We start from the raw sequence: 21,495 nt of genomic DNA, 5'->3' as shown, positions 1-21,495 counted from the left end.
AGTAGCACAATGCTCATACTAAATATACTGTATGAAGTGTTTACATTATATACGTTCTTTTCCCAAATTTTCACCTGCACCACTCCTTGCCTCCCAAATCCCAATAGGTTTCTCATGGTAATCGCCTAGTACATCAGCAATTATATTTTAATGTTTGTTTATTTTATTTTTTATACTTTTTTTTCACATTTTTTACAATCCATTTTTTTTCTAATTTTTCTTTTTCACATTTTCCCAACATCCATCAACCCCCTGTCCACCATAGGCAGACAGTCGAACAATAGCCTTCATTTTCTAAGGATTATCCCATTGTCACATCCCAACGTGATGCACTGAAAGCAAGCCAATTCATCTGTATGTTGTTGCTCCTTTTTCTTATCGTTCCTGATTGTAAATGAGAATTTTTGGTGTGGTTTTGCTTTTGAATGGATACACTGTATTGTTGTTGTTAATTGTTTATAACTTAAGAAACCACACTAAATGATATTGTATTCAAAACTGCAATGCCCCAATTTACTGATGTTCTTCTTGCTTGTTTGCGTTTAGGGGCACAAGAGAAGAGACCTCTCCCACAGTACAGCCAGACAGCAGTCCTGTGCACTTGACGCATGACCACACAACACGGACATCTATTTAGCTTGTGAAGTTCTTTGCAACTGCCAACTGACAGCTTCAAGATGGCCCCAAAGAAAGGTGCTACCAAGAAAGTGGCCAGTGATAAGAAGGAGCTTACCACCACTGGTATGGTGCCACAGACCTTTTTAGGGCAACATCTTGTGCCTGCTGTACAAGCCTCCGGAGAGCAAACTGGGAGCAGCACTCCTACATCAACGGCCCCTTCCCAACCTAGGCCCAAGCCCATGTCTGTCACAGAGGCAGCCACTGTAATCACATCAACGCCGACGAGCAGTGCCATTGAATTGGAGTTATCTCTTTTGCAAAGTAGTACCCAATCCTTACCAGAAACTCAGTTAAGTGGACTACAACAGCCGCAGCCATCAATAGTAGTTTTCCCTGAAGTAGGAGCACTTCAGGATATTCAGCTTCATGCTAAGGAAGTAGAAGCCCCTCTTTCAGAAGATCCATTGTATTCCAGAACTCCAGCAAGAAAAAGGAAGGGTACTCCACCATCCTCTTCTCCAAGCCCCTCTTCTGATGATCAAGACTGCACTTGGATCCCGCCTCAGTTTGAGACACGCCAGGAGAGGCTAGAGAAAAGGAAGGTTCCTGCAAGCCTTGGAGTTAAGGATGAAGAGGATGATGATGACCCAGTCATCATGAATGTTATTCCAGCCCCAGAGGAGACAAACGTTACTTCATCTCAGCCTGCTCTGAGGTATGTGGCACAGATACCACGACCGCCAGCTTCCATATTTGTAAGGCCCCTGCGTCCTACAAGAACTTCAGTAGAAGTAATCTCTGCAGAGAGACAAACATTGAAACACCCACCTACTGCCACTTCTTTGGACGTTGGCAGTGGCACCAGTGTCAGAAAGTGGACCTCCCCAGTTTGGGACTTCTTTACAGTTAGCAAGAAGGAGCAGAACATTGCCATATGCTCCATTTGCAAAGCAAGTGTTAAGCGAGGTAAGCTTGGTACAAACTATGGTACCGGAGGCCAAACATCCCATTTGAGAATACACCACACAATCAGCTGGGAGGCGCACCTCCGCAAAAAAACTACAAGTGGTGGTGAAGGTGGTGAGAGCAGGGAATCTGCTTTGATCACGGTGGAAGGTGTAGAAGAGGGTGACCTTTTTGTTAATCAAATCAGCCCTGTTCAGAGCAGTGCAAAGGCATCACCAACATCGCATTGGCACAAGACTCCGAGTCAGGTCGAGACACCAAGGCAAGGGAATACTGTGACTGCTCCGCTGAGACACACATTGAGTCTACAGCCTTCTTCAGTCAAGAAGTCGCCTACGTCCGTGGCACCAGAAAAAGAAAAAATCCAGGCTACTATTCCTGGCCTAGTTAGGCAGGAGGAGCAGTATGAGCCCAACCACCCAACGGCACGTTTGTACAGCGGGAAGCTGGCTAAAATGTTAGCGCTGGATCTCCTCCCTTTTTCTTTCGTGGAAGGAGTGGGCTTTCTAGAATTTGTGGCGGCCATATGCCCAAAATGGAGGGTTCCCAACCGGACCTATTTTGCCAGAGTTGCTGTACCAGCACTACATCACGATGTGCTGAAATTGGTTGGACAGGCTTTGCAGCAGAGTGCTGGTCACACTGTCCACTTGACGGCAGACATGTGGACCAGTTGCCCAGCCACTGATTACATGTGCATCACTGCACACTGGATCTCTTTTGTGGAGGTTAAAGAAATGATATCTGCAGGTGTTGACACTGCTGAAATTTTTAAAGGCGTTCGGAAGCATGCAACAGTAGCCGTGTTCGCATTGGAAAAATCCCATACAGCTGCAAACATCTTGGATGATTTTAACCACAAGGTCTCTGAATGGCTGCGACCCAGAGGGCTTAAAATTGGATTTGTTGCCACCGCCAATGGCAGTAATCTAGTTCAGGCCATGTCAGATGGTGGCTATTTCAGAGTGCCATGTTTGGCTCACTGTATTAATATCATTGTACAGGACTTTCTCAAAAAAGAAGACCAAGTCAGCACTTTACTGTCCACCTGCAGAAGAATCTGCGCTCATTTCAGCCATTCTTTTAAAGCCCGGAAGCAGTTGAGGATCCTTCAGCGTGATAATAGAGTACCAGTCAAAGCACTAATACAGGCGGTACCAACACGTTGGAATTCGACTTCTTACATGCTGCAACGTCTGTATGAGCAGTACAGACTGATAAATGAATATGTCACACAAAGAGGGGATGCAACTTGTAAAGGCATGATGATTGAGATAAACAAATGGGGCCTAGTCAAATGCCTGACCGAGATGCTGGTTCCTTTTGAACTTTTCATACAGGAAGTTAGTAAGGAGGACAGTACCATGGGCCAAGCTATCCCGTTGTTGTATATGCTACAAGAACAGCTAAAGGAGGTGTCTGAAATGTACGCAGGTGTGGACGAAAAAAAAGATGCGCATGAGTTGGTGGAGAGCTTAATCCTTCGCTTGGCTGTTAATACAAAGCTGCAAAGAGACATTTTGTCATCCAAACATTTCATCTGTGCCACAATTCTTGATCCACGTTATAAACAAATACTGGCCACTTTCATTCCTTTTTCAGGTGGGGATGTTTCAGTCTACAAGACGTGGATTGCTGAGCAAGCCAGCGACCTAGAAGACGAACAGCTGGGAATGCCTGAGGGCAGTGCTGTTGGCTCACAGCAAACAAAACCAACAACAAGAATACTAGCAACAGGGACCGGAGCATCACCCGTAAAATCTGCATTGGATTGGTTTCTAAAGGCAGGGTTAAAGTCCAGTGCAGAGGTGGCAAAAGGGATCGAGCAAGTTGGAGCACCAATGACTATTGAGAGGATGGTCCAGGCCTATCTGGATGACCCAACAGAGGTCTATGTGGATCAAAACCCATTGGTTTATTGGTACGGGAAGAGGTGCCAATGGCCAGTGCTCAGCAAGCTGGCAATAAAGTATCTGGCTTGCCCGATAGCCAGTGTGTCTGCTGAGCGTGTGTTCAGTGCTGCTGGTGCAGTTGTCACAGTGAGAAGGACCAGTCTCTCGCCCCAAAACGTGGAGATATTAACAATGATCAAAATGAATGAGCACTTTATACCACTGAATTACACAATACCTGAAGTACGACAGGAGGAGGAGGAGGAGGATGAGGGTGATTGGTCAGACTCAGGCCATGGCAGTATGTTAGATGACCAACTTCTGGAGGAGCCACCTGAGTTAGAGGATGAACTCTATTTTCCTGACTACTGAGTAGGCCAACTGGGCCACTATAGAACTTTTATCGCCAAACTGCTTTGACCAACATTTAAAAAAAAAAATCTGGCCAGGGGAACGTTATATTATTTTGTGAGTCTGACAATGCGTTCCCACCATTGTATGGCTGGATTGGAGTTAGACCAGTGTGCAGTAAAGAAGCCCCCAACCCCACCCTCCTAATTCCCTTCAAGGACATTGGAGAGACAATGCCTGCCTCCATCTCGTGCCTAGCCTTTCTTTCTTCCCCTAGCAGGACTGCCCCCTGAATATTTGATTTGCAAGACTGTCCGATGTGTGTATCGTGAATCAAAGAGGATCAGCAATGTACCACCGTGCTTGAATTGGAACAGGTAAGAAATGCACCGATGAGTGATATGAGTCATTGTGAGTGTTGAGATCCATGTGCTGGCAGACAGTGAGGGTGGGTGTTCGACTATAATTTGTTAGCTTGATTGTGAGGGTTTACAATGTTAGTGGCCTAATTTTTCCTGAAGGAGATTTTTACCTTCCCCCTTTAACACTTACCGAGATTTGTTTGCGGGGTCCACCCTGCTTTGTTTTCTGGATCATTCCTCAAAGACTCAATCAGTCAGCTTAGCTAACAAACCACAAATCTAGTCTACGCAAAGAAAACCTCCATGTTTCTCTTGTTGCTCATCAACAGCATTGCACTACAGGTTGATCGCTCCCATTTGGGTCTGAATGGAATTAGAGATATTCGTTACTAGGTGTCAGGAGGATGATAAAAGGGTTCAGGGTGTGACTACCTCAACAACTGCCAGAAGAAGGAAGCTATCAGCGTAACAGAAACCAACATAGTGATGACTCTAAGAGGCCTACTCCACCCTGTGGACTGGTGAGAGATGTGTTGTTTACTTGATTTGGGAAATGCTGTGTGTGTGTGTTACCTATAACAATAAGCTACCCACCCAACCACATATCTTCAAATTTGAGACCGGCAACTGGAGAATGTCATGTGATTTCACATCATGCATGCCTAGGCTAAAAGTTTTTTTTATTTTTATTTTATAAACCACTTTATTTTTTTAAAAAACAAACTACTTTTATTGTATTTTTATAGTACCACTTGGGTGGATGCCCGACATAAACCATTTTGAGATAAGATAATGATAAAGTACCAAGCATGGATACATCATTGGGTAGAGTTTGCATATATAGAACCACAACGAAATCCAAATCTTTGCGCAGACTTTCCCACCCCACCCACATTGGCGGGCATATTTCGATATCAAGGTATATCCGAATAGAGAGAACAGTATGCAGTACATTGTGGCCCATAACATCGGATGAAAATTGCTTGTCAAGGGGTTTGCAAAGAAAGAGGGGGAAAGTCTATGCTCCGGTATTTAGCCCATCTACACCAGATTTTCCTGTGCTTCTGAGGGCAACCCCGTGCCTGGAAGACTGCTATCTCCGCACCCATGCATTTGTCCAATTCCTTTCGCCATTTCCCTATTGTTGGTGGGGAATTTCTCTTCCATAACTGAGCAATATCACACTTTGCGATTGTGAGAGCAAGGATGAGCAAGTGTTGATTGTATCGGTTTCCCCCCCTATGTCGTCAGTGCTATGAAGCAGGAATTGTCTAGGGTTGTGAGGAAGATGCCAAGATAGTACCTCTTTTAGACAAATCGAGACTTTGGGCCAGAAGGGCTGTATTGCGATGCAGCTCCATACTGTGTGGGAAAATGTCCCCTCCTCCCTTTCACATCGTCGACACTGAGAGGATGCAACAATACCCATCTTCCAAAGACGTGTGTAAACCGCGTTGGACATATTTAAATTGAATGAGACGGTATCTAGAAGACACTGCAGCACCCCGGGGGCTAGCCAGTGCCTCCGCCCAATCATCGTCAGTCAGATCTGAGATATAATCTGGCAGCGCCTTCCTGGTCTTAATGGAGAGTTGTTGTGTTGAAGTTTGAATCTGCCGAATTTTGTGGGTGCCCAAATTACGCATAAAGAGGCCACCCTCTAAGGAGTGGAACTCTGGGAGGCCGTCCAAAGCAATGGGGTGAGAGCATGATGTAGTTGGAGATACTTGTCGAACTGGGTTTTATGGAGATGGAACTCCTCCTGTAGCTGCTGGAAGGACTTTAGGGTAGTGCCCCGCATGACTCCCCAAGTACAGAGATGCCGATCTGGTCCCACTGACGAAACACCTTCAATGTTGCCACCTGGCGTAAGTATGTACCTTGCCACAGGGGTGTTGTCGGAGTCAAAGGCCCCTGCCACCCCATCCGCCAGACCGTATATCGCCACAGCTGAATTGTTGTTCTGCTGGCATGGGGTAGAGGGGTCAAGATTCTGCGCACCGTACAATAACTTGAGATGGGGGGAGGGGGGGGGTCCCTCTTCCATCGCTGTGTTCTAGAGCAAACACCAAATTTGTAGGAGTATTGCACCACCGTTCATTAATGACCAAAAGGTGAGAAGCCACATAATGAGTACACGTCTGCCGCGGCAATACCGCCGCAGTAGGTAGATTGCACACAGGTCTAGCACTGAGGCCGTAGGTTCCTTATATAGTAGGCGCACGTAACCCAAAAAGCGCGGACCAAAATTGATCGCTCCAAAAGCTGGAAGAGGTATTCCCAGCTCAGGGAGTCAAAAGCCTTGCCGAATGTTATGACCGGTGGCTCGGTGTGGCATAAAGCCGGATTGATCTAGAGTAATCAAATCTTGAATGCAGGTCCGCAGGCGATCGGCAAAGACTTTTCCCTGTAGTTTGCATTCAAAGTTAATAAGGGAAATAGGGTGGAATGAGGACTGGTCTTCCGGTGGTCGTCTGGCACTAGAAAGAGGACAATTTCTGCCTGTGGCCAGTCTCTGGGTAACCGTTTCTTTTCGAGGGCATAGTGTCCAACAGGTGGGGGCCGAGTGTGGAGATATGGGAGCGAAAGAACTCTATCCGAAACCCATTGAGGCAAGGAGCCCGCCCTGGTCGCATCACAGCCAATGCTGCCGTGAAGTCTTCCACTGTGATGGGGGTGTCTAGTTAGTCTCTAATCTGATCTGTTAATCTCTGGGTGGGGAGTATCCTGAAGGAACTCTGCTTAGAGGTCCTCTGAGCGCTCTTCCCTCAAAGTGTAGAGAAATAGTGCGCAAATTCTGTGACCACTTATATGGGAGATGTGCGCAAGACACCATCGCTACCCCTGGTGATTGGGACTGTGGCTGAGGTTCGCGCAGTTTGGCATATTCTGTGAAATGTTTTACTTGATTTATCCCCTCACTGGTATATTCTGTGTTGAGACGCTAACCAAATTTCTTTCGCCTCCTCCATAAGGTGTTGTTGTAACTGTTGCTGCGTGAGGGATGGATTTCGCTGAAGGGCTGAACTGGGATTATGTGTGTGTGGTGTCTCTAAGGTTGTGTACTGGGCCGCCAGCTCTTCCCGCTGGGAGGAGCGCTTATGTCTGTCGTTAGCTCGATAACTGTCTACCCCTCAGATCATGGGTTTCAAGGCTTCCCAAAGGTTGTTTTTAGATGAAGCCGAGTTGACATTAAGAGTTAAATACTCTTGAATTGCCATACTCGGACATTCTTGATAATTGGGATCTCGAAGATGCCATGGGGACATTCGCCACCTAAAGGGGGACTTTTGGAAGTGCAGGAGAAGTGTCACCGTGACTGGGGAATGATCAGACAAACCTCTGGGAAGATGGGAGCCCTGGGAGAACCTATGGATCTAATGCCACGGTGTAAACAAGTAATCCAGACAAGACATGGATCCATGGACTGTTGACAAGTATGTGTAGCCTATCTTGGCAGGGTGATATTCTCGCAATATGTCGACCATCCCAGCGTACAAGCAAATAGGAATAACTTGGAGGCTGTGGTGGAAGGGCCTACCCTGGATCCTCGCCTTCTATCAAGCGATGACCTAATATAATTCCAGTCTCCTCCCAGGAGAGAGAGTCCCTCTGGGAGTTCACTCCACAAACTAGTGATGCTATCTACAAAAGTGGTCCCAAGAGGCGGCAGTGCGTAAATGCTGCCTAAATTAATGGGTTCACCATAAAAGGAGCCCGACAGAAGAACAAATAGACACCCCCCCCCCCCCCCCCCCCTCTCCCAGGATCTACCCAGTGTCTAATATGAATTAAGGGGGACACAGCGGTGAATAAGGCTAGCCGTCCCGCGGTAACCCCTTGTGAAACCGGCATGATATACTAGCTGATACCCAAACCTGGCCAGGCAGGGCGCCTTGTTGCCCAGTAGATGGGTCTCCTGTAGGAGAAGAATGTCTGCTCCATATCGTTTAGCTTGTCAAAGGATTGCATCTCGTTTGACTTTAAGCAGCCCTCGGACATTCCACATTACCACTGTCAACTCACCCAAAAGGGAGGTAGCCGCCTGATTGGCCATAAGTCAGTCAGAGGACGAATAGTAAAAACAAGCCTAGTGAAAAATGGGATGTGTCTGGGCGTGTACAGGAACTTAAACATAACTCTAAAGCCAACCCCTCCTTCCCCCCCCCCCCCCCCCCCCCCGATACTGCCAAGAACTAGGAGCATCTGTCGCGATGAGGAGCACCCCAGGCCCCAACTTGAGAGCCCAGGGCCCCCTCCAATTAATCCCAACATTCCCATAGAACATTAACATTTGGGTACAAATGTCCAGGTCAGCCACAGTGCACAATGTCCACCTCTACATGGTGCAGGATGGCCGAAGCAATTACAAACTATGGACGTATAGTAATTGTTGGACCCGGCCTCGTAGCATGGCTCTACTTGTCCCCGCACCACCTAACCTGGTACCTGCAGCCACAAGCACACGGCCTAGCCGGTCTTTCCCACCAAAACACACGCACCCGACCCGGACATCCTCATCCATGGCTCTCTCCTTTCGGCCACCCCGGGCCCGCGTGCCCACTTCATGCACCAAGATGGCTGCCCGGCCCCAGCGCGACCCTGGCCTAGAGGCGCCACTCCGGCTGGAGGACACCACGCTTCCAGGGGATGAGAGAGGGAGGAGCAGATTCTGTCGCACCTCTGAACTCCCCTGGGTCGATGGGTCTCGATCTGCCCTCCGGCCTCCCTGAGGGCTGGCTCCACGCCTGCTGGGTGTCTGGGACTCCTCCCGACCCGGCCCTGAAAGGATCAAAAGACAATGGCAGGAAACCCCAACAAGCGACCCCCAGGTGACAAGACCCCTGCCTGCACAGACTCCGGACATCAAAGAGGAGTCGCCCTATAACAAGGGGTGCTCTGGGACTGTCCGGCAGATTCGCCTTGGAACACCTGAGCCCTGCTGAGTGACTCGCGGCTCCCTGAAGATCGTAAGACCTCCGAACTTGTGCCTGAGCCCTGCTGAGTGACTCGCGGCTCCCTGAAGATCGTAAGACCTCCGAACTTGTGCTTGAGCCCTGCTGAGTGACTCGCGGCTCCCTGAAGATCGTAAGACCTCCGAACTTGTGCTTGAGCCCTGCTGAGTGACTCGCGGCTCCCTGAAGATCGTAAGACCTCCGAACTTGTGCTTGAGCCCTGCTGAGTGACTCGCGGCTCCCTGAAGATCGTAAGACCTCCGAACTTGTGCTTGAGCCCCGCTGAGTGACTCGCGGCTCCCACAGACTCTCTTGGTCCCGCCGGACCCCACGACGACAAGCGTATCCCCCAGTTCGAGGATTGTGAGCTGTGCGCCGGGTACGCTCCTGCATTTGTTTCTTATCCACAAAGACTGTCCCGCTACCTCCTAACCCCCTCCAAGACTCATTGAGCCCACGCTCTCCTTGTACATCTTTGCAGTGCTAATCTGATTGATAAAGATTGATTCCTAAGAACGCACGGTGTGGTGTCTCTGTGTCGTGCGGTGCCAGGGGTACGATCCTAGATACGAGGTTCCTCCCCCTGAGGAGTCTCCCGCCAGTGCCCGGCTACGATACTTCGAGGGTGGGTCTCAGGGTAGTCAGGACCCCTTTCCGGGCTCCTCTGAGGTCGCCGTCTAACAGTAATAATCAAATTGGTTGGGGGGGGGGGGGGGGGCGCGGAGCCTGCTGCAGCGCAAGATGGCCGCATAGAGACAGAGCTCCGCGAGCCGTCTGCACCACGTATCAACTACCCTGGCAATCCCTAATCTGAGCTGCAAGATTTCACCCAACTCTGACGCCGCTGGAGGAGAGCTATCGATCGCTGCCCCTCCGGTGTGAACCAACACTACGGAATGACCGGAATCTGCTGCGGGCCCTGATCGGGTCTCTCCTTGCTGCGTCAGAGGCGGAGACGTGTTGCTGCTACACGCTCCTGCCGTCTGGAACTACCGGAGCCCCCTCGGCGCAGTCATCCTTCAGGAGTGCCCACCTCCGGCTGCCATCGCGAGTCCCCTGCTGCTGAGTTGGACCCTCGCTGCCTGGAGGCCTAGACGCGGTGCGCTGCGTCTCCGCGAGGCCTAGCGGGCCCCGTTTTGTGGCACTAGGTGAGGCTGTGTTGCTGAGTGAACCGCCTCGGGCGCCAAATTGACTGTCCCACCTGGGATTTGTGACGGGAGCGGGCACCTCCATTCAGGTGAAGACACCCTCACAAAACTGGGGATGGCGGGCAAGACCCCCGGAACTCTGATGCTGGGCCTTTGCACATCAACTTGGGCTCTCTGGCTGCTGGAGCACACCGGATGGTGCCCGACCTTGCTGCGGCCTGACACCGGAGCGAGTTTCCCATCTACTGAGGGGGGGGGGTACCCTACTGTTACCTGCGACGCTGTGGCAGAATCTAAACAGCCCACAGGACCGCAGGGAGGGATATTGCGACTGCACTCCCGCACCGGGCCTGACTGCTGACTCTCCTGGCCTCCCTACAATGCTCCAAAAAGGTGAGGATGCTCTGGATATACGCGCCGGCTACTGGTTTGGAGGCGGAGGGCGCTGCTACACCCCGGACTTCCTGTGCATTGGTACCTCCCTCTAACAACGGTGCCTTCCCCAGCTGGTATATAGACTCCTGCGTCTTGCCTTCTGACTGGGCGGCTTTAGGGGAGATCGCTGTGCTAGACGTCTCCCTGGTCTACCTCGAGAGCACACTGGCCACGCGCTCCCTACTGCTTCTTGCCACCCTGTGAACCACTACCACAATGCGCGGGTCCTGATCCTCCTTCACGGATTATAGGAGGCCCTTTACTTCATCCCTAGAAATAACTGACATCAACAGCGCTAAGTTGCCTCACCCACCAACTACGGACTGAGAGAACAATCTCATACCTCTCTGGTATAAGGACAGCATCATGGGCAGGGTGGACAAAACAGACCAAGCTCCCGTTTGACGCCAAGGGCACCAGAACTAAAGAAACGGAGAGAGCCCGCTCTGTAGACACCAGAGCGGATAACCCGTAGGAGGACCCGAGTGAGGTGAAACAAATGTTTGTAATGATACAGAAAAGCCGGTCGACGTTGGATGGTAAGATCGACTCCCTGGTATATAGCATGGACAGGATGTCAGAACGCTTTGATGAGCAAACCGAACAAATCGATATAGCCAAACGCAGGATTACAGAGGTTGAAGAGGCCCAGACTGAGATGGATTCGGCACAGAGACAAATGGTTAAATCCCTTACCGCACTGCAAGATAAAGCAGAAGACTTGGAGGCCCGCTCGTGCTGCAGCAATGTTCGCATAACGGGTCTTCCAGAGTCCACCCCCATGGGCAACATGGAACAATTCATAGAACAGATAATTATCACTGTATTGGGCTGTAAAACTTTCTCAGACATGTTTATGATTGAAAGAGCCCATCGCTCGTATGTCCCGCGGCTTCCCCCAGGTGCCCAACCATGCCCCGTAATAGCCAAGCTGCTTAACTATCGGGATCGAGACTCAACCCTACGACGCACCAGAGAACTGGAGGAGCTCCGATATGATGGCTGAGCAATCTCGCTTTACCCGGACTCTACGGCGAAGGTACAAGAGGCTAGACGCCAATTCAACCCCCCTCAAACAGCAACTCCGTGATCATAACATCTCCTGCGCTATGCTGTACCTGGCCAAATTGAGCGTGAGTCTGTACGGCTCCCTTGGCATCTTCAGACCCGAAAATGCTGCAAAAGGCACTGCAAGACTTGCTCAAGAAGTTGAAGCGTGAGGCAATACAGGAGAGCTTGGCTACAGCGACAGATGGATCACAAGGGAGCTTCCTTGAGAACAATTACTAGTATATCTGATCTGTGGAAGCCCCATTCTTTGGAAACGTGTTCCACAGTTCCCATTTAACAGTAAGGTTTGACCCAGTGGTCCCTGTGCCATTGGGAGTACTCTTCATTAGTACACTTTGAGGCCAGTGGAACGATTACTCGAGGAAGCAACCTCCTAACCTCTTCGCAAGTATCCGTGGTGTGTGTGTTTTTTGGGGGACAGTTATGCCTTAATACTCGCTTATTGTAGTCTTTGTTCTACATCAGTGTTAACTCCTGAGGGGTTGTATTCGGCTCTTTGAACGTAGATAATTGCACTGTGCCAGTCTGATGCGTGCTATTCCAGTTACATATCTATAGAATCTGATTGCATTACTACGTTTATTATAATGTGAATTTATGCTGATGGTTACTCGTAGTGCTTGATAACATCTGGCCCTGCGTGTTACTCACTACATGGCTAGTTGCCATATTTACCTAGGGGAAGGGGAGGGGGGGGGGCGAGATTAGACTGTGGTCAGTTTGGGAGAGTATGGCGTGGGAGGGGGATGGGGATTGTAGTACTTAAGTGTTTATTTAATTTGCTTCGGTTTTCTTGGATTATTTTGTCACAATGGTGTGGGACACGCACATTAGGGAACACAAGGCAACAATGCCATATCTCCGGCATGTCCTCCAGAGGGCGATGCGGAGGATCTAGCCGCATCACTCCCATTTTCACTACTATGGAACATGGAGAATGGGTTGAGGTCCCTTTCCTGGAATGTTAGAGGCTTTAACGTCCAGTGTAAAATTAGGAAAGGTGTGACAGTTACGCACCACATAATTACACTCTACTCAATGCAACACGAACACTCCACATACCACTCCGTACCACATAATTACACACCACATAATTACTCTACTCAATGTAACATAAATATACTCCACATATTACCACTTAGTACCTCATAATTACACACCACTTAATTACACAACTCAAAAATCATAATATACACTCCACATAATACCACTCAGTACCACATAATCACAATTACTGTATTCAATGCAACATAAATACACTCTACATATCACCACTCAGTGCCACATAATTACACACACCTAAGCATCACGTCAGTCTGCCCTTGGAATCTGTTGATTCTCCCCTAGTGACCGTCCTCTGCTCGTGTTCTAATTAAATTACTGTTTTCCAACCTCCACTCCCTTGTTATTTATGTCCCGCTCCCCCATAATAAAAAGAATAACAAACCAGCATGAGAACAGGCAGGAAGAAGTTGCCAGCAGTGCAACTACAAAAAAATAGAAGACATTTTTTATGTTAAAATCATTTTTTAATCCGGTTGTTCAGTTGTATATAATGTTGTCTTGGTTTGCATAAAAGTAACAAAAATGCTTAACACTTTATAACTTTTCAGCATGATGCACAGCAGCCACAATGCTCTACAACATAGCCAAAGGTTCTGGCTAAACACAATAGGTCCCAAAGGCGAGACCTATTGGCTATGCCAATGCTTGTTTTGTTTCTTAACATCCCAATGGTCTTACAGGCACTCTTCTTCAAACATCTTAGAACACTGCAAATTAAATTGGTCTGGGCCGACAAACAGCCGCAAACTAGTTGGTGGCTCCTTATTCAACCGTACTCCATGGTGGGGGGGGCGGGGGGGTTGGGAGCCCCAGACCTTGACCTTTACTACCGGGCTGCCCAAGCCTCACATGCATACTACTGGCTGCATCAACAGGCACCTCCCCCCTCATTTACACATCGAGCGTCTTACACAGGCTTCTGCTCACTTAGCGTCAGCATTGTTTCATGCGCGGCGCCAAATCACCGGGGCCCTTGATTCAATTAACCCACCACACACGCCTGGCATAAACTTCTTAACCGACAAGCACTCTCCATATTGTTTTCTCCCATTACCCCCATTGCTTGGTGCGAGTGGCTCCCGATTCTCACCACACCAGAAATGATAGGACAGCATGATAGGACCAGAAATCAGGACACCCCGCGCCGCACGGCCCTCTAGCTGTGTCTGTGCCCCCTCGCTGCTGCTCATTTTGCCGTTTTTGCCCTCCTGTGCCCTGACTGCTTGTCACTGTTGCCTCTGTTGTATTTAGTATTTGTATTTTGATTCTGTACCTCTGGTTTCCTGCTTCATTGCCTCCCCTGGTGTGACCCCCGCTCCCCGATTCCCGCTGCCGTGACATCGTGGCCCCGCCCCCTTTTCTTCTGTGTCCTCCCCGCTCCCGCCTGCTCCTCCCTCCCACTTCGCCTTAAATGGAGACCGCGCGGACGCGCAGCGGACACGCGCAACGGGCGCTCCGATTGTGCGCCAAAGGCAAGCCCGTCTACGCCCGTCCGCGCCTGGACCGCGCCCAGCGCCAGGACCCTTGGCCCCCGCCGACGACGGACCTACGACGCCGCCACCCTCAACGCACTCAACACCGTCCGGAACCCCGCCTGCTACCAAGCCACCCCGAAACGCACCCACGGACCCTTCGCCTGCCAAGCCTGCCGATTCACCTGCCTCCGGACCTGCACCGCACCCGCACCGCACCCGCCAAGCCAGGCACCAGCAACGAGCACCTCAAGTGCATCCTGCTCAACACTCGCTCCGTCCACAGACACGCCGTGGAACTCTGGAACCTGCTCGACACTACATCACCAGACGTCGCCATCCTCACGGAAACCTGGATGAACGCCTCCTCAGCGCCTGCCATCGCCATCCCGGACGGATACAAGATCACCCGGAAGGACCGCGTCAACCAGACTGGAGGAGGCATCGCTATCGTACACAAGAACACCATCCGCATCACGACCAACTCCGACGACACCCTCACCGACGACACCCTCACCGCCGCCGAACACCTCCACTTCCAGATACACACCGACCCCAAGACGACCCTCAGAGGCACCCTCATCTACAGACCCCCGGGACCACGCACACAATTCAGTGAAGACATCGCAGACTTCATCAGCCCGCCCTCCCCTCCGCTGACTACATCCTCCTTGGGGACCTCAACTTCCACCTGGAGAACAGCAACGACCGCAACACCGCTGCCCTACTGGACAACCTCGCCAACCTCGGACTCAAGCAACTGGTGAACACCCCCACCCACTACGCCGGCCACACGCTTGACCCAGTCTTCTCCTCCAGCAAATACATCTCCTTCAGCCACTCCAACGGACTTCATTGGACTGACCACAGCTGCGTCCACTTCAGCTTCAGAAGGACCACAGCCCACCACCACCCGCAGCAGGTTCCTCGCAGGATCTGGAACAAGATCACCGCCAACCAGCTCGCCACCTCTCTCAGCCAGAACCCTCCCGCCAGCACGACGGACCCCAACGAAGCAGCCAGCAACCTCACACAGTGGATCACCAACTGCGCAGACAACCTCGCACCACTGAAGACCCCTCCCAGCAGACCCGGCAGCAAGAAAGCCTCTTGGTTCACCGACGAACTTAAGAACTCCAAGAAGAACTGCCGCACCCTCGAGAAAGCCTGGTGCCACGACCAGACCACAGACAACATGACTGCCCTCAAGCACGCCACCCGCAAACACCACCAGCTGATCCGCACCACCAAGAAGACAGCATTCAAAGAACGACTGGACAACAACGCCCACAACAGCAAGGAACTCTTCAGCATCATCAAAGAGCTCTCCAACCCCAGCACCGGAAACAACGACATCACTCCCTCACAAGACCTCTGCGACTCACTCGCCTCGTTCTTCCACAGCAAGATTTGCCGACATACACAACAGCTTCGGCGCACAGACCACGCACCCAATCTCCGGACCAACGCCCCCCATCACCACCCTCTGCGCCTGGACCCCGGTCAACACCGAAGACACCACCCGCATGATGAACACCATCCACTCCGGATCACCAACCGACCCCTGCCCCCACCACGTCTTCAACAAAGCCGATTCCATCATCGCACCCCAACTCCGGGACATCATCAACACCTCCTTTAACACCGCCACCTTCCCGGAGAGCTGGAAGCACGCCGAGCTCAGCGCCCTCCTGAAGAAACCTACAGCGGACCCCACCGACCTCAAGAACTTCCGCCCCATCTCGCTCCTCCCTTTTTCCCGCCAAAGTCATCGAGAAGACCGTCAACAGACAGCTTGCCGCCTTCCTCGAGACGAACGGATCCCTCAAACTCGCAATCCGGTTTCCGAGCGAACCACAGCACCGAGACCGCCCTCATCGTAGCCACATCAGATCCATGCTCGACAACGGGGAAACAGTGGCCCTCATCCTCCTGGTCCTCTCCGCAGCGTTCGACACTGTCTTTCACCGCACCCTAGTGCAGCGCCTCAGCAACATTGGAATCCAAGACAGGGCACTGGAGTGGATCATCTCGTTCCTCACTGGAAGAACCCAGAGAGTCCGCCTCCCCCCATTCGTTTCCGAGGCCACCAAAGTCATCTGCGGCGTACCACAAGGATCTTCACTCAGCCCCACCCTCTTCAACGTCTACATGAGCCCCCTCGCAGCCATCGCACGCCAACACAACCCCAACATCATCTCCTACGCCGACGACACCCAGCTGATCCTCTCCCTCACCAACGACCCCGCCACCGCCAAAACCAGCCTACACGATGGGATGAAAGATGTCGCCGAGTGGATGAAAAACAGCTGCCTGAAACTGAACTCGGACAAAACGGAAGTCCTCATCCTGGGATCATCGCCCTCCGCCTGGGACGACTCCTGGTGGCCCCCTGCCCTGGGCACCACTCCCAAACCTACGGACCACGCACGCAACCTGGGCTTCATCCTGGACTCCTCTCTCTCTCGATGACCAGACAAGTCAACGCCGTCTCATCTTCGTGCTTCAACACCCTGCGCATGCTCCGAAAGATCTTCCGGTGGATCCCCACCGAAACCAGGAGGACGGTCACCCAGGCTCTCGTCACCAGCCGTCTGGACTACGGAAACACCCTCTACGCCGGAACCACAGCCAAACTTCAGAAAAGACTCCCAACGCATCCAGAACGCCTCCGCACGTCTCATCCTGGACATCCGCCGTCACAGCCACATCTCCGGCCGTCTGAGAGACCTGCACTGGCTCCCCGTCAGCAAGAGGATCACGTTCAGACTCCTCACCCACGCACACAAGGCCCTCCACGACCTGGGCCCAAGTACCTCAACAACCGCCTGAACTTCTACACTCCCACCCGCCAGCTACAATCAACCACCCTCGCCGACGTTCCACGCATCCGCAGAGCCACCACCGGAGGAAGATCCTTTTCCTTCCTGGCAGCCAAGACATGGAACTCCCTCCCCCTCCCCATCCACCTCCGGCTAACCCAGGACCATCTCTCCTTCAGGAAGCAACTCAAGACCTGGCTGTTCGAGCAGTAACGTTCCCCCTCTCCCCCAGCGCCTTGAGACCCCTCCGGGTGAGCAGCGCGCTATACAAATGTTATGATTGATTGATTGCGGATCTGCACTCCCTGGGAATGGACACAATAGCCGATTTCTTTATTGATGGGGCAGGTAAGGCCTGGGATGACCTGTTATTGGCTGACCCCACCCCCAACAACATTTCACTATTTTAGGGCTAGAAGCGCACTGCAGGACTTACTTGGGGACGAGTTACTGGGACCCCCAGAGGTCCTTTCCTTCTCCGCTTTGCTCCAGGCGGAATCCCCGAGGAGAATGGTCCCACACATATAGTCGAAGACGCAGGAGCTGAGCCGTAGCCACTATGTCAAAGCCAGGCTTGAGTGGTAGACCGACCTAGAGCTTGATATAGATGATGACATGTGGAAATACTGCTGTGAAGCCACCAATCGCATTTCACTTAACGGTTGACACCGCCTTATACAGTTCAAATTCCTTAACCAAATCTATCATACACCGGTGCGGTTGCACAAATTCGGGCTATGTGACAAGGCCAATTGTGAGAAGTGTGGGGAGGGTGAGTGGTTTTATTTTACTATTTTTTTTTTTTTATTTTTTTTTTATTTTTTTTGCTTTGCAGAACTAAGTGCTGTTACACAAGTAGAGCTCAGCCCTGACCCACTACTAGCCCTCCTCGGAAATTCCCAAAAATGCAGAAACCCATCGGACGTTTAGTAGATCTGGGCCACCTGTTCGCTAAACGCATCTTAGCAATCCACTGGTCTGAAAAGATCATTATAGGCCTAGAGTCAAAGACAAATTTATCCTTATGCGACCGAGCGAACTGTACCACCCCCATCTCTGTCTGCATAATTAAGTAGGTTGGCGATGACCAGCTGTGGATTTTCTCCCAGGGGTGTGGCTTTCTTGCCAGTGCCCGGTGGGCCCTTTCAACCACAAAGCACGTGGAGATCATATTGGGAGATAGTAAATCTTTGAGCCATGAGGTGAGGAAGCGATTCATGGAGTTAACCTCACAACCCAAAAGCTAACGAAACGGAGGTTGTTACGCCTATCGCGGCCCTCTGCATCTTCAACCCGGGATGCCAGCTCCTGCGATTCCACAGTTAATTTGTTGACGCGCTGCTGTAAGGTTGTCACATTATCCTCCACGGAGGACACCCGTGTCTCCGCTTCGGTAATACAGTCCACAGCCTTTCTCAGGTCTTGTCGCAGAAATGAGACTTCGTTACCTACTGCACCGTCAAGAGAGCTGCATCCCGCATCACCGTCCCTCTCACCTTAGGATCCGGACCTTGCCCCCACAAATGTCCCGGCTACGGCCCGTCGGGGTTTGGGCAGTAGGCCAGCAGCATCGGGCCCGGACTGCGTCACGTCCCAGTTGGCTCCAGCACTATTGTGCAGTTTGTCGCCGGCAATCGGTCCCCAGCACCGCACCAGGCGGCCAGAGCGGGTTAGCAGTCCTTCAATCATCGGATGGGCTGCACCAAGGTAGATTATAGCAGGAATTTAGAAAGGATTAATTAGTTGGACGCGCAGCGCTTATTCAAGCCGTGTCCGCCTTGTTGGCTGACCAAGCCACGCTCCCCACTTTGTTGTTTTAATTGCTGAAAAGCAAGCCACGTTAGTGACCTAGAATACGACATCAGCACATTGCTTATCGTTAGGATAAAAGCCAGTTCAAAAGACCACTCCGTTCAGTATGAGAAATCAAAGAGTCTACATTCCAGATGCACACCAACAGATCCGTGCATCCCCCCCATCCATTTGCCCAAAATGTTTGTATGCTTGATCGGACATCCACATGCATCACTAAACAACTGTTCGAGGCATATGAGCTGCAGATCGCACAATGTGCATAGATCGCCATCTGGTGTTGGGCCCGGATGTTTGCACTTGTTTTTGTTTTGGAAAAGTCTTTTGAAGTTACAAGATCGGTGACTCCTCCTCTGGATGATAGTGAGCATGGAATCGGCTCCATCAGATTTTTTCCGCCATCGGACTCGGATGTGTTTTTCCGCCATCGGACTCGGATGGGTTTATCACGCGCCAGTTACTAGTGACATTTATTTATTTATTTGTCCGTCCCCCCCCCCCCCCCTCTTCCTCTCTCTTCAAAGATGAAAATGACACAGATGCGGCTAAATCAATGGGAGCCTTGCCATCACAAGCTCCCAGATGTTCCTTTTGTCGCTCCTCTTACAAGGGCTCCTCCAGAGGCTACTCTGACAATCCCTCCACGTCCTATAAAACTCGCACCCAGACTACATTCACCAGAGGTTATCAAAGAGGAGGTTACAGAGGCAATAATAAAGGTAGAGACAAGACCAATAGCACCCGCTCTGCCTCCACCCCTAACCAATGACTTCCCTCCGCTCCCCCAGACCATTCCACTCCGGTCGGGGGAAGATTGCTACATTTCCTACCTGTCTGGAACCACATCACCACAGACAGGTGGGTGAGACAACATATTCAGAGAAGTGTGGCTCAATGGTTAGAGCGGCAGACCCTGATGCAGAGGTCTGGCCCGGACCAGGGTTCAATTCCTGCCTCGGCGGGTCTTGGGATCAATTTCCTCGGACCCGATAATTCTCGCCTCGTGCCTATTCTAGTCATTGGTCACACTCTGCAACTCTGGGCAATAGCTTGCTTAATCTCCACAATGGCCCCAACAGCGCTAGGATGCCTGGCTTCACCTTGGGGTGCCCAGGAGTGGGCACTTCACAGGGAAAGGCCTGGAAGGGGTCCACAGCGGTATGTGCACAGCGCCTGAGACCCTTTCGGGGGTGTGCGGAGCGCTATATAAATGCACTACATTTACATTCAATCGGGTCACTGTCTAGAACTCACCTCTAGACAGTGCCCAATGTCACCGGAACATTTATCGCTGCAAAAGCAGGAGGTAATCTCCCTCCTACACAAACATGCAATAGAACCAGTCCCCCTGCAACCGTAAAACACAGGAGTTTACTCCCTGTACTTCCTCATTCTGAAGAAGGATGGCTCTCCAAGACCAATCCTAGACCTCAGACCCTTAAACATGTACATACTCATACCATTTTCACATGGTCAAGCTTCAACAGGTCCTTCCTATTCTCTCCTAATGCGATTTTCCTTGCCACACTTGATCTCAAGGACGCCTACTTTCATATTCCCATTCACACCTCTCACAGGAAATATCTCAGGTTCCTAATCGACGGTCAGCACTACCAATTCAAGGTCCTCCCATTCGGAGTCACCACAGCACCCAGAGTATTCGCTAAGTGTGACGGTAGTTGCGGCTCACCTAAGAAGACAGCAAATCCACATCTTCCCATACTTAGACGATTGGCTCATAAAAACCAACCCATACCATCGGTGTACATCACTCACGCCACAATCCAACTACTCCATGACTTCGGGTTTACAGTAAACCACACAGACTCCCCTACAACCGTTCCACATACAACAGTACCTCGTTGCCACAATAAACACCTCCAAAAGCGCTTGTATATCCCAGCAAAACCAGGATGGCAAGCATACAAAGCCTCATATCAAAATTTCAGCTGCAACACTCTCTTCCAGCTCGAGTGTTCATGCAGTTGATAAGGATGATGGCCTCTTGCATATTCATAGTACATCACGCAAGACTCCAGATGCGCCCCCTGCAGGAATGTCTGGCACGTCAGTGGAACCAGGCTAAGGTCAGCTAACAGATCTGTTGTTGGACGGTCGCACGCATCGCTCTTTGCAGTGGTGGAACACCAAAAACCTTTACAAAGGGCAACCGTTCCTCGAGCTTGTTCCACAGATTGTGTTAACAGCGGACGCATCGCTCTCCGGCTAGGGAGCTCATCTGTTACATCACACCATGCAGAGCAGGTGGACGCCTCAACAAAAGTTACTCCACATCAATCACCTGGAGTTACTAGCCATCTTCCTAGCGCTCAAGGCATTCCAGAAACAAATATCAGGCAAGGCTGTCCTAATCCGCACCGACAACATGACAGCCATGTACTACATACAGAAACGTGGCGGGACATATAGCTCTCTCAAGTTGCGCAAAGCATATGGAGATGGGCTATTCCTCAGAACATTTTTCTCCTAGCCCAACATGTTGCGGGAGTCCAGAACAACATA

At 51.0% G+C, this 21,495-nt stretch overlaps 1 protein-coding gene across 1 annotated transcript in view; it reads left to right on the top strand.

The window, feature by feature from the left end:
• Window positions 1–21,495, top strand: part of LOC146838950 (zinc finger BED domain-containing protein 6-like) — a 107,550-nt gene that overhangs the window by 41,131 nt on the left and 44,924 nt on the right. Inside the window, exon 2 of the mRNA XM_085603001.1 lies at window positions 547–4,207. Coding sequence (XP_085459127.1) covers window positions 678–3,851 — 3,174 coding nt within the window. The 5' untranslated portion in view covers window positions 547–677 and the 3' untranslated portion in view covers window positions 3,852–4,207. The remainder of the gene's footprint in view (window positions 1–546; window positions 4,208–21,495) is intronic.

Source organism: Triturus cristatus, chromosome 4_2 (genome assembly GCF_964204655.1).
Source record: "Triturus cristatus chromosome 4_2, aTriCri1.1, whole genome shotgun sequence".
NCBI classification, from domain to species: domain Eukaryota; kingdom Metazoa; phylum Chordata; class Amphibia; order Caudata; family Salamandridae; genus Triturus; species Triturus cristatus.
This window is presented reverse-complemented; position numbering and strand designations above follow the sequence as displayed.